Source organism: Camponotus floridanus, unplaced genomic scaffold, assembly GCF_003227725.1.
Source record: "Camponotus floridanus strain SB8 unplaced genomic scaffold, Cflo_v7.5 scaffold63, whole genome shotgun sequence".
Taxonomy (NCBI): Eukaryota; Metazoa; Arthropoda; class Insecta; order Hymenoptera; family Formicidae; genus Camponotus; species Camponotus floridanus.
In genome coordinates, this window is record NW_020229803.1 from 970012 (window position 1) to 983977 (window position 13966).

Below are 13966 nucleotides of genomic sequence, written 5' to 3' on the forward strand. Positions count from 1 at the left end.
TCTACTGACACGGACGAGGTAGTTGAACTTAAAATGTCTCGAGCCATTTTTGACAATGTGGGATAAATGAATTTGATTTTTTTACCACTCCAAAATATTTATATCTGCACATTCCCTTGGAGCCTGTAAATAGTTATTAATTTCTGTTTTCTATGAAACAGCAAATGTTTTTTTATGTAAATAGATGGCATTTATATTGATTACATAGTAATAATTATAATTAAAATATAATACAATAGTAATAATTATTTCAAATTATATTACAAAAATTATGTTAAATATTATTTAAATAATTTTTTAATATTAGATAAAAAATTGTTAATAAAATCGAGACAAGACAATACAAGACGAGAATTTTGCTACCAATATTCACTCAAGACCAAGACAAGATTTAAATTTTTGAAAATTTTCAATATCAATATAATGTATAATATTCAATATCAATATCAATACAATTCAATATCAATACATTGTCTTGTCTTGGATCTTGTGCAACCCTAATCCTCCTCAAGAGTAAGTTTCCACAAGAATCACGATGAAAAAAAGCCACGTCCAAGTTCAGCAGACAGTGATAATCGGATCGGACTTTCTGTGCAGCTTATATTCCACGCGCTTATACTCGTATATCTCTCAGATAAGCCAAATAAAACTGCTGGTGGAAAACAGACTGTTACGTGCGCGAGCCAGCGACAGAAATATCCAGCCTTGACTTCATCGCGATCCACGTGTCGATTTTCTCCTCCGAAGATTCATTCTTCGCTCCAGAACTGCTGCTCCGAAAGGTTCATTTGCTTGATTTTTGAGATAGAAAGAGAGAGAGAGAGAGGGAGAATTGACAAGCTGCTCATCTCCGTGCGTTTGCACACTCGATATCGCGATGTCATTGAAGCGACCACGCTTGTCATAGGAATATCGTAGGAATCCGACTGACGCGATGCGATCGGACGTATCGAAGTCTACGCGACGTGTCCCGTCGTGGAGAATGAACGACCATAATCAGCGAACATGTCCCGCGATCTGCTCTACCATGAGCAAGGCAAGGTCGTCGAGAAAAATGCGATTCAATCGCTCCAAGAGTCTTCGGAGCGATATCTGAAAAATTGAGAAGGTATCCTCTTAAGGATGTTTGTTGTACCTATTTTCAAAATATTGAGAATTTAATGAAAATTGTACAGAATGTCCTTACATATGTTTAGAATCTTCGGTACAATTTTTAAATCGATTCACTAAAGTGTTCACAAGTTATAAGGATTTTAATTTGCACCGAATTAACATGTATCTTATGGGAAACGTATAACCACGTCGATTTAAATTACAAAAACACATGGAAATAATATTCAGAATTTGTTTAAAATTTGCAAAAGTTTAGATACAGAGGAAATATTTGGTCAAATAATATTATACAAGTATTAACTGGTTAAAAAGATATTAAATATAATTCAATGAAGTTAGCCATGTATCACAAGGCGAAATTCTCTGCCAAAAGTTAATCATTTCGATTAACAAAATTCGGAATATTTCACGTCAAAAACGCAATAAATATTAAAAAATACATCTCTACGCTGTAGCTAAGATCAAATTGTAATATTCCACACAATTTCTCATACTCAAAATACACCAAAAGTGGATATATTCGTCAATACTGATTTTCAGTTATTTTTTATTGGGATTGTACATACAAAACATCCTTAAAATACCTAATTTTAAAATGACACTATTTTGTTATTCTCCAATTTTTCCTAATAAAAGTAGATTCAGTATCCCAAAAACATCCTACGGAATAAAATTGGATCAAATTTTCTTTTTTCAGATAATTATATAGGAGTAGCATGTCATATTATTGAATCATGTTTTTTTTGAACACACAAAGGGGCTTTATTGAACAAAGAAAACTTTAAGATTTTTAAAAATATTAATGTATGTAAAAATATTAACATTTAAACATCAATAAAAACATATATAAAACGCTAAAAAATTTAATATATTCAACAAAATTCTGAAAAATCATTAATTTTTCTATCTACAATAGATTCAGCCTTTAATTAGAAGAATATCTCCAACTGCGCATATCGATATTTAAAACTCATGAAAGTAAGCTTAAGGATGTTTTGTAACCTATTTTCCTTCTTAAAATGCTTTATTCTTCGAAAAAATATACGCAACTTATTTATTTATATATATTTTTTTAATATTTAATATTTTTATATTTTGTATGTACAATGCCAGCAAAAAGTAGCTGAAAATCAATATTGACGAATATCCACTTTTGGTGTATTTTGAGTATGAGAAATTGTGTGGAATATTACAATTTGATCTTAGTTACAGCACAGAGATGTATTTTTTAATTATTGCGTTTTTGCTGAAATATTTCGAATTTTTTTAATCGAAATGATTAACTTTTGGAAGAAAATTTCGTCTTGTGACAGATACATGGCTAACTTCATTGAATTATATTTAATATCTTTTTAACCAGTTTTAATATTTAATATTTAATATCTTTTTAACCAGTTAGTACTTGTATAATATTATTTGAGCAAATATTTCCTCTGTGTCTAAACTTTAGCAAATTTTAAACAAATTCTGAATCTATTATTTCCATGTGTTTTTGTCATTTGAATCGACGTGGTTATACGTTTCCTATAAGAACACATGTTAATTCGGTGCAAATTAAAATCCTTATAACTTGTGAACGCTTTAGTGAATCGATTTAAAAATTGTACTGAAGATTCTAAACATTCTATACAATTTTCATTAAATTCTCAATACTTTGAAAATAGGTACAAAACATCCTTAGGTATCTCGGAGATCTTAAACACTTGTAAGAATTAATTTCTTTTACCGCAAACTTATCAATCTACTATCGGAGAGGAAAGTGATGCGCACATTTTGGAATAAAACTTTTCGGAAATAACACATATCGCGAATGTAATAATATTCGACCACGAGATAAACATTCGTAGATTCAAGGCGAGCATTTGCTACTGATGAAAGATATAGCTAGAATAAAATACATACGTGATAAGATAGACTATCTGCAGCAAAGCGATCTTATCTTTGAATTTTTTATTGATTACATGAGGAAAAGTCGTAAATTAGTTGTCGAATTATGTATTATGGTAAAAGAATCTTGTGGTAAATTAATGGTAAATTATATATCGGCGATTAATTTTTATTTTAATCGAAATTTCAAGTGATTTAATTATCTAATTAAATATATAAATATGTAAACGATTTTCGACTGAATTTTCACTGTCACTTCCTTATTATTCAATAATTTAAATTTCCTGATTATATATTAAATGTTCTTTATTAACCTTTAGTATCTTGTTTTGGACAGGAACAAGACATAGGATGGGCCGAGTCGTGCAAAGAGGTGTCGTTCAACATTGAAGGGGAGGAGTGCCTCAAAAAAGCGAGAGAAGCAGGAGAGCGTGAAGGATGCCTGCTTCGTCACAAGCCGCCGCAGCCGAGCGGCGAAACGAAAGGATGGTTAATATACTTGTCCTTTATTTAAGATTGCAAAGGACTCAAGACAACATTCATAACAATATCGTATTGATATCGAAAATTTTCGAAAATTTAAATCTTGTCTTGAATGAATTTTCGTAGCAAAAAGTTCGTTTTTTATTGTCTCGTCGCGATTTTATTAACAATTTATATAAGAATTTTTATTTTCATAATACTGAACAATTCTTCAAAATAATATTGAAAATAATATAATTTAAATAATTATAATATAATTTAATATAATATAAAATCAATGAATATAATATAATTTAAAATCAATGAACCGCGTACATATGCAAAGTTTTATGTAGCTAAATAATTGTATCAAATTTTATATTGTTTATTTTGATCATTATATTAATTATTTCTAAATTTGTTAATACAAATGTTTTCATTTATTAAGTAAAATTTTTTAAAATTGTGTATAATATAATGTAATGTTTTTCATCTAATTTATACAAATATATATATTTTAGTTCTTTTAAAAAAATCAATAATCTTAACAATCTTAGTCTTGCTATTGTTTCCATAACTAATGAAAAATTTTCTCTTGATCTTGTCTCGAATTTCAGACAAGATAATATCAAGACTTCTGTTGATATTTCGTGCAATTCTAGTTGTATTTTTAACCAATAATTAAGGCGATATATAATCCACGATTAATTGAAATGAATATTTGTTTGAAACGAGATAAATTTTCTATGGAATACGAAAATTAAAAAAAATTTAAATTGAATAATATTTAAATTGAATAATATTATAATAATATTCAAATACATAATATTCTTAAGATTTATTTTCATAGAAATTAAATAAATATTCACTTTGCATATAGGTTTTATCTAATTACTCTTTCTTTCAAGTTTTATTTGATTGTATTAAATATATATAAAATATATATAAATAAATATATATATAAATAAATATATATAAATAAATATATATTAAATATATATAAAAAAAACAATAGAGACATGATCTCGTCTATTTTCTCACAGCTGACGCACGAACCACCGAAATTGAAAACCACTTTGAAAACGCCTCCCAAGCAAGCGACCAATCCTTTGCAATTCGTCAAGGTCGGACCATGCTCCTTATATCGAACCGCACAGGAGCAATTGCAAAAAGTTCAAGAAGTAAAGAAGATCAAACAGGAAGTTCGCGATGATCCTGAAGATTGGCAATCGGTAAAATTTGAATTTGATACGCATTTTTTTAATAAAAAAAAGAGATATTTTCCAATACTTTCCGATAACTTTGAATTTATATATTTAAATTTCATATAATTAATTAATTACAAGTTCTTGATTTTTTATCTGGATAAAAATCCATTTTGTTGAAAATTTTTTTCCTGACTTTGCTCTATTTTTTCAATTAAAAAATTTTTTTTTATTGAAATATAAAAAATGTCATAAAATAAATCGGAATACTTATTAACTATTATACTCATGCAAAATTACAAAATTTACAAAGAGACTTGAAATCTTTTACCGAGTACTTTTGCTTTTTAAATATTATATACATTATTATATCTTATACAGGGTGAGGGAAAAGTATGGAAACCCCTAAATTTTTCGAAAACTATGCATTTTAGAAACAAATGTTTCAGACAAAAGTTGTAAGGTTTCAAGTAATGCATTACGTAGCAATATCAATATAACCTTGAATAGCACCGTCACATAAAAATCACTTTGAATTTTTTAAATGGAAGCCCCTACTTTTTATTATATATTCTTGTAGCTTGTTTCAAGAGCTTTCCAAAATACTATAATAAAGTATTTTTTCAGTGAGTACTTTTCAAGTTATAAGGCTCGAAATAATTTATTAATTTTACATAAACCATAAACAATAAAATATTTTTTCTTCAAAACTATATTTTTTCTTTACATCAATTGATTTTTCACATTATCTTATGCATAAAAGTATGAAGGTGAGATAATAAAAAAATGAATATTTTATTAAATATTTCATGATTTAGGAAAAATTAAGAAATGATTTCAAGCCTCATAACTCGAAAAGTATTCAATGAAAAAACACTTTAATATAGTGTTTTGGAAAGCTCTTGAAACAAGCTATAAGAATGTGTAATAAAAAATAGGGGGTTCTATTTAAAAAATTCAAACTGATTTTTATGTGAATATCAGTATGATCTTGACGGTGCTATTCAAGGTCATACTGATATTGCTACATAATGCGTTACTTGAAACCCTACAACTTTTGTCTGAAACATTTGTTTCTAAAATGCATAATTTTCGAAAAATTTAAAGGTCTCCTTTTTCCTCACCCTGTATATTAAGAATTTTTTAAACGATTAGATTAAAAATTAACGAGCATTTTTTTCAGTAGCAAAATCAATATTTTGTCCGCAGAATTTGGATAACTGGAAGAGTAGCCGGAGGAAGCGGCAGGAACATATAATCGAGCGAGTGGTGGAGGTGAAGAAACTCGAGTTGGAGGAACACGATCGTCAGCGTCGACGAAATAAAACTTTTTCGGAAATGATGGAGGAACGCGGTAACAGAGGTCGCAAACTGAGTATCAGTTTGGCCATGTACAACGATGAGGATGCGAACGATCTTAGCGACCTTGGAATCGGTACCAGCAGCGGCAAGAGCTCGGTCAGCGGTGATACGCATGATGACACTCACAGTGTCTTGGTACGTATCCATTCAAATAGACGGTATGTTTTGCATTAGATTTATTTTGATCGAAGAGCAACCTTTTAGGCTTACAAGGAAAGGGTCGGAAGTGTCCCCCTCCGATTTTAATGAGCTTTGAATATGTTGTAGTCTAGATCAAAATAGGAGACACGTATTTTTTTATAAGTGCTGAGTCGGCCGTTAAGGGGGTGAAACACCTTCTTGAAAAAAATCGATTTTTTCATTTCTCAGCGGATACCGTCGAAGCGATAAGAGATATAAACAAAAGTTTCAAATAAAAGTTTTATGGTCTTTAATGTACTTCAAAATCATGTAATCAGATTTGTCGAAAATGTCATATTTTTCGAAATCCCCCCCCCCTCCCTTTTAATGTTTGAAAATTTTTAAATTTGTCTCATAACAAAACTTATAGCTCATTTAACGACAAATTCAATCATATATAATAAAGTTGTATTCCGAAGTCACATTTTTCAGAAATAAATTAAAAATATCCCTATACACTACTATACGCCCGCTTTATCCGCCTTATGACGCTCGTTATTCACAGCGACAGTCATTTTTCTTCGCAAACTCACAGAGGCAACCATAAATTAGCAATAAATAATTTATGAGAATATATTTTTATAAATTATAGAAATTATATTTATAAATATAATTATAAATTATATAATAATTATAATTATAATATATGTCTATATTATGTGACAATAAATATACATATAATTTATATGGAAAAGTAATGTTTTTAATGCATGAAAAATAAAACTAGTCGGACAAGGAAAATTATTGATCAGATGCCGATGTTAATAGATTCAATTCTATGAATAAACAGATGTCGCATTCGCGAAATGAGTTGGTGCAATATATTATTTTATTAACAACTGCGTGCAGTGGAACACATATTACTATTAAAGCGTCTATCGAATATACGCGAGCGCGATATAGTAAGCGAGTAAATATATTTATATATATAAGAAAATAATTAAAAGGATTATAACTTATAAAGCGAGCGAAAAAATGCGTCGCGATAAGAAAGTCAGCTGCCCGAAGTGCTGATACAGCCAGTATCACACGGCCAAGTCATCAAACAGAGGAAGAAATCACTCTCGAAATAGCGCTGAATTGCAATAAAATGCGAGGAAGTCTTCGGACTTCCTTCGCTTGCATTTTGATCACGCCACTTTAGAAATAACCAATGATTTTATTTGGTCATGCCACCGCGCGATCCTCCTCCGATAATCGTTCAGAACCGGAGGCGTTAAAAGCCACCGCCTAGAAGCGGCGGACAGTCACAAATCAGTTATCAAATAATTAACAAGTGCTCGAGTTAATTAACAAGACTAGCCGTTATCCTGAAAAAACAATTGTGCCCCACGCACACAACAATACAGTATGTATGTACTTTTTCGATTTTTAAAACTTTTATAGTTTTTTGCTTTTACTTACACTTCATTCAAAATTGCGGTTTATCTGTTTTGTTTTAATGTATTTAAATTATAATTAATATTTTATTACTTTATTTAAGTTATGTGATAAAACTGTTCTATTTTTCATGAAACTCGGAAAACGTAACAAATTATTAATACGCATTAAATAATAAAATATTTTTGTTGCTAATAAGTATTTTTTTGCTAATATTTATAAAACAAATATACATAATGTTAATAATTTTTTTAGATAATGTTTAATCCAAGAAATGTAGCAGTACTGCTATACACTGCACTGTATATGACTGGGGAATTCCCAGAAAGTCCTGTTACAACAGATGAAAATGAAACAAAAGACATGATGGAAAATATGCTTCGATCAATGTATGAAGAAGCGTTTGAAGTTTATGAAGAATCATCATTAGATTTTCAAAACGAATTTGATATACCTGAAGTAGAACCTGTAATTGATGAAGAAAGAGAAGAAGACACATATTTTGTAAAAGAAATTGAATGTGTTGCGGATTCTGTACCAATAGAATATAAAAGAAATGCAGTAGAGTTATGGAGAAGTGGAACAAAAAAGTCAAGAACTCTTGCATCTATAAGAAATAGATTTCGGAAAGTCACGTCATTACGTCAATTAAGAAGATGGGAGCAGCAAGTAAATCAAGGTGGCAACAGATTTGATAAACTGAAAGAAATTTCAACATATACGTTAAATAAATTCCATGAAGGTATTGAAAAGGGAATAATTATTCATGACATTGATATTGCTCGATGGGCTCTTCGCGCACAGAAGGAAGTAAATCTACTTGGGTTTACAGCATCATTATCATGGGTAAAAAGGTTTAAGCTTGCACATAATATCGTATCTAGAAAAATTACAAAATTTATAACAAAAAAAATTTAGCGTCAGACAAAGATTTAGAAGCACGAAGCAAGTCATTTATCGAAAATGTTAAATCTTCTATTATACAATATGGAATTGAAAATGTATATAATTCGGACCAAAGTGGATTTCAATTAGAATTTCATTCCGGTCGTTCACTATCACCTATTGGTATTAAAAAAGTAGAGCGCATAGTACAATCCATATCAGCAACTACACATAGTTATACTATACAACCTATTGTTTCAGCTGATGGTAGATTATTATCGCCTCTGTTTATTGTTTTAAAAGAACCTACTGGAACATTTGGTCCAATAGTAAAAGAAACAATGTTTAAAGATAATAATATCTTTGTCATGGCATCAAAATCTGGAAAATTAACATCGCATCATTTTGAGATCTGGATAAAAGAAGTGTTTTTTCCAAATGTTGGACCAAAATCAGTGTTATTATTAGATTCTTGGACTGGTCATTGTCCTGATATAATTCAAAGAAACAAACCAGATTTTATAGACAATATTAATTTGTTAACTATACCAGCTGGAGCAACGGGAAAAATACAACCTTTAGATGTATTCGGTTTTCGTTTATGGAAAAATTTTGTTAGACATTTTTCAGATACCATCATGCTTTTAGATCTTGACGTCAAGCTTCATTCAAGAAACAATATTTTAAAATTACAATCATTAACACATAATCAATTTTCATCACCAAGGTTTAAAAATTTATTCAAATATGCATGGTATAAAAGTGGTTATTTAGAAAAGAAACCAGAAGAATTTGATACACCAGTAGATTTTTGTTTCAAAACTAATTTAAAACCAACATGTGATATTTGCGGTGAAATTGCTGTAATTTCTTGCGCATGGTGTAAAAAATCCCTTTGTATAAATCATTTCTTTCATGATCATCATCTTTGTAACCGATATCAACCATGAATATTTGTTATTCTTGTATGCAATAATTATGTACGGTATTTTATGTAATATTTCCATATACATATATATAATGACTTCGGAATACAACTTTATTATATATGATTGAATTTGTCGTTAAATGAGCTATAAGTTTTGTTATGAGACAAATTTAAAAATTTTCAAACATTAAAAGGGAGGGGGGGGGATTTCGAAAAATATGACATTTTCGACAAATCTGATTACATGATTTTGAAGTACATTAAAGACCATAAAACTTTTATTTGAAACTTTTGTTTATATCTCTTATCGCTTCGACGGTATCCGCTGAGAAATGAAAAAATCGATTTTTTTCAAGAAGGTGTTTCACCCCCTTAACGGCCGACTCAGCACTTATAAAAAAATACGTGTCTCCTATTTTGATCTAGACTACAACATATTCAAAGCTCATTAAAATCGGAGGGGGACACTTCCGACCCTTTCCTTGTTAGTAAAATTCTCTGTTTTTTTTTTTGATAAAATCCATAAAAAAAGTCGGTAAAAAAGATCGATAAAAACTTTGATTTTTTTCTAGTAAAATGCTAAAATACTGAGATTAATATGAAACCTATTTATTGATATTCGTTAATTGAGAGTGTTTTCTAATTTAAGCTTTATCTAAGATTCTAAAAAATTCGAAAAAAGAATAAAATTAAAAGAAAAAGATGATAATAAATTCAGAATTGATGCAAATAAATTTTTCATTAGAGGACGTCGAAGTAATCAGATCTATGTATATTAAAAATTTGTTATTTTATTATATTTTTTTTATTAAATTAAAAATTAATATAAAATTTAGTAATATTTACATCTCTAAAAATTTTGTTTTAAAAATTTCTTATATTAATTTGAATTAAAACGGACTTATTATCAGATTAATTTTATTTTGCATAAAATTATATTACATAAATATACATAATTTTATTGCATAATTATTACGTACATAATTATAGTGTTACATATTAGTTATTTTTATCATTGTTATCAATTTATTGCATTGAATAAAGTAAATAAGTTCAGGATGAAAACGAGAATTTATTTTTTCTATTTATTTTAAGATAGGATTGGATATTTTCGGCTAACTCTGCAACCTTTTAATCTATCGACACATGGATTTATGGATAAGATTTTCCAATTTTTCCTTCGCAAATTATTTATGAATTTATATAAAAAAAGCTTCATTTTTTTAACAAATTTATGTCTGCGTAAAAGTATATAGTAAATTTATAAAAAATTGTCAAAATTATCATCAAAATTTTCTTAAAAATTTTGTTTTTTATCCGTTATATGCCTATGACCACTATTTATTTGTTTATATCATACATGTTATATTGTTCTGATTTAGTTTTAATTGTCGCTTGCTCAAAGAACACTTGTTCTTGTATTTTATATACAAGGTGTTTCAGACCACCGATACCGTCCATTTAAAAACTAGAGAAGTGGTTATTTAAAAAAAGTAAAAACATTTTCTTTATAATCGGGTGTACTCTATCGAATGGTGATATTTTCAACTTCTGGATCCGGCCGGAAATAGACGATTCGGACCGGAAGTGCATTTTTTTAAATGGAATCCCCTATTTTTATTTCATATTCTTGTAGCTTATCTCGAAAGCTTTCCAAAACACTATAATAAATTATTTTTCCATGAAGTACTTTTCGAGTTATGAGGCTTGAAATTATTTCTTAATTTTACATAAACCATAAAATATATCTTGTAAAATATTTATTTTTCGATTATCTTACCTTCATACTTTTATATACAAAATAATGAGAGGAATCAATTGGTGTAAAGAAAACACATAGTTGTTTCTAAGAAAAAATATGGAATTGCAAATTACATATTTTTTCTAAATTAAGAAATGATTTCAAGCTTCATAACTCGAAAAGTACTTCATGAAAAAATTTTTATTTATAGTGTTTTGGAAAGCTCGCGAGATAAGTTACAAGAATATGCAAAAATAGGGTGTTCCATTTAAGAAATTCAAAATAATCTTCACGTTAACCTTCATGTGACTCTTCAAGATCAAATTAATGACACCATCTTATGTCTTCCTAGAAACCATACAACTTTTGTCTGAAACATCTTTTTCTAAAATTAAAAATAAGAAAGTTATTTGGGGTGGGACATTAAAATGGGACACCCTGTATACAAAAAATATAGAATGACAAAAAAAAAAGAAATAAAAAAGATAACATTGCGAGTTCGAGATTAAGCTAGTGGAAGATTATTAATTTTAAATTTATTACCAGTCCACTGGATGATATTATTTTCGTTTGTGAAATTTTAGAGCGACAGAGACAGTGAGATCGAGAAGAGTCACTCGGACGTGGACAATGTCACCGACGTGATTTCATCCACGATGACGATCAACACAACGCTGCCGACGACAGCGACAACAGTCGCGGCCGCATCAGGAATGGCAACGATCGCATCGACGACAACAACAGCGATGACAGCAGCAGAAGCCACCAATTCGGCGATGTCAACAATTACGTCAGTGACAACGTCCACCCCGAGGAAAGTATTCGGCAGTGGTTTTCACAATCATAATCAGGAGTACGATTCGGCTACTACCGCGACAATGAGCTCACCCGAACCGGAAGAATACACTTACGAGGGCGCCATTCGCAGTTACGTCTCGAGGGTGTCGCAAAATATACCGAGAAGGTCTTTAACCGGGATCGATTCCAAGCTGGAGGCAACCAAGTCTTCGATGAACGGTTCTAAGACGAGCCTGAACGACGATAAGTCGCCTCTGTCCGTGGTAAAGGTTGACATACTTAAAAGACGCGAGGTGTTCGAAAAGGCGTCGCAGAAGAGTAGTGATAACAAGACAAACAATAGGCTATCGGGTGACTTTACCGGCACGAAATCGATCAAGGAGAGGCTGTCGAGTCTCGAGAGGCAAAAGCACGAGGCCGAGAACGGCGACAAGGCTACCAACAAGACGCTCAATCGATTATCCGGCGATATGAGCTCGATCCGGGAGAGGCTCACCCATTTGGAGAAGCAAGCTTCGGAGCGAGAGAACAAGAGTTCCGTTCATCGCAAGCTCAGCACGGAAGATCTAGAGACGGTGAGGCCTCTTAGGGAAAGACTGTCTACTCTAGAAAAATACAGCAGCAGCGATGAGTCCTCGGTACCGACCACGACGAACGAGTCTCGCTCGCGCAATGGCGAGCTAACCGCCAGGATCAAGGATCGCTTCAGCACATTCAATGACGTTGGAAAGAACAAGGACGCGATGGATAAGCGGGGACCCGCACATGTCGGCAAACATCCGCTCTGCTTTCGAGATCAGGAAAACAGGGTTGACACGTCAACGCCCAGTGAAAGGAGCTCGTCACCCGATTCGGAATACCGGGTACCTCGTGCCGTCTTCCATAGAAGCCTGGATTCCCTAGACGCCGACGCTTCCAGCGGACCTGATACCTTCGAGCGCGTGCAGAGCCTTGAGGAGCTCGACTATGGACGACGATATCCCGCCTCATCGTCATCCGCGGAACTCCTGAACGATACAGATCGTGAAGATTCAGGTATCCATACCGCGGATGTGAGCTGCTCGGTCAGCCAGGCGGATGAGCCGATCGATGAAGAGGTCGTGCATCATACCGGTGGCGCAATCATCGAGTCGAGACGAGAAGTTATCGCCGAAGAAAGAGTCAAGCTACTTCCATCTATCACTTCCATCATTCAGGAGGAGGTGTCGGTACCGAACGATACCACGACGGCCTCTCCTTCGCAGTTTACCAGTCCTCGGGAGGCAGTAGCAGTGAACAAGGTGAGTGAAATATTAGTGTTTACGAAAATACAGGAAATAAAGCCGAAAGTAGGGTTGCACGAGATACCAAGTCTTAGTCTTGATATTGTCTTGTCTTGTCTTGAATTTCAAGACAAGATTTCGAGACAAGATTTCAAGACAAGATTTCGAGACAAGATTTCAAGACAAGATTTCGAGACAAGATTTTTAATTAATTATCAAGACAATACCAAGACTAAGACTGTCAAGATTATTAGTCTTGTCAAGATTATTCTCAAAGAAACTAAAATGTTTATATTTGTAAATGAAAGAAAATCACTATATACGAATTTCAAAAAATTTTATTCGATAAAAACATTTATATTGATAAATTTAAAAACATTTAATATTAATACAATATAACATTTTTATAAATTAGAAATCAAACTCGCAAATTTTAGACATTAAAGAGCATTTCACCCAGGAATTGATGCCCATTAGTGCTTTTAAAGATTTTTTTGTAATCTGGTTCTATTTTTTGACATAGTCAGAATTCTTATTGAAAAAAGTCTTTCTACTGACACGAACGAGGCAGTTGAACTTAAAATATCTCGAGTCATTTTTGACAATGTGGGATAAATATGAACCTGATTTTTTTATCACTCCAAAATATTTATATCTGCACATTCTCTTGGAGCCTGTAAATAGTTATTAATTTCTGTTTTCCATGAAACAGTAAATGTTTTTTTAAGTAAATAGACGGCATTTATATCGATTACATAATAAT

General features: G+C 31.3%; 1 protein-coding gene across 3 annotated transcripts in view; it reads left to right on the forward strand.

Annotated features, from left to right (window-relative positions):
• Positions 1-3337: 3337 nt before the first annotated feature.
• Positions 3338-13966, forward strand: part of LOC105254985 (transcriptional regulator ATRX) — a 34153-nt gene continuing 23524 nt past the window's right edge. For all 3 annotated transcript variants that reach the window (XM_020028676.2, XM_025413241.1, XM_025413242.1), the window contains exons 1-4: positions 3338-3489; positions 4506-4694; positions 5877-6164; positions 11728-13221. In XM_020028676.2, the coding sequence (XP_019884235.2) occupies positions 3439-3489; positions 4506-4694; positions 5877-6164; positions 11728-13221 (2022 nt within the window). In that variant the 5' untranslated portion in view covers positions 3338-3438. The remainder of the gene's footprint in view (positions 3490-4505; positions 4695-5876; positions 6165-11727; positions 13222-13966) is intronic.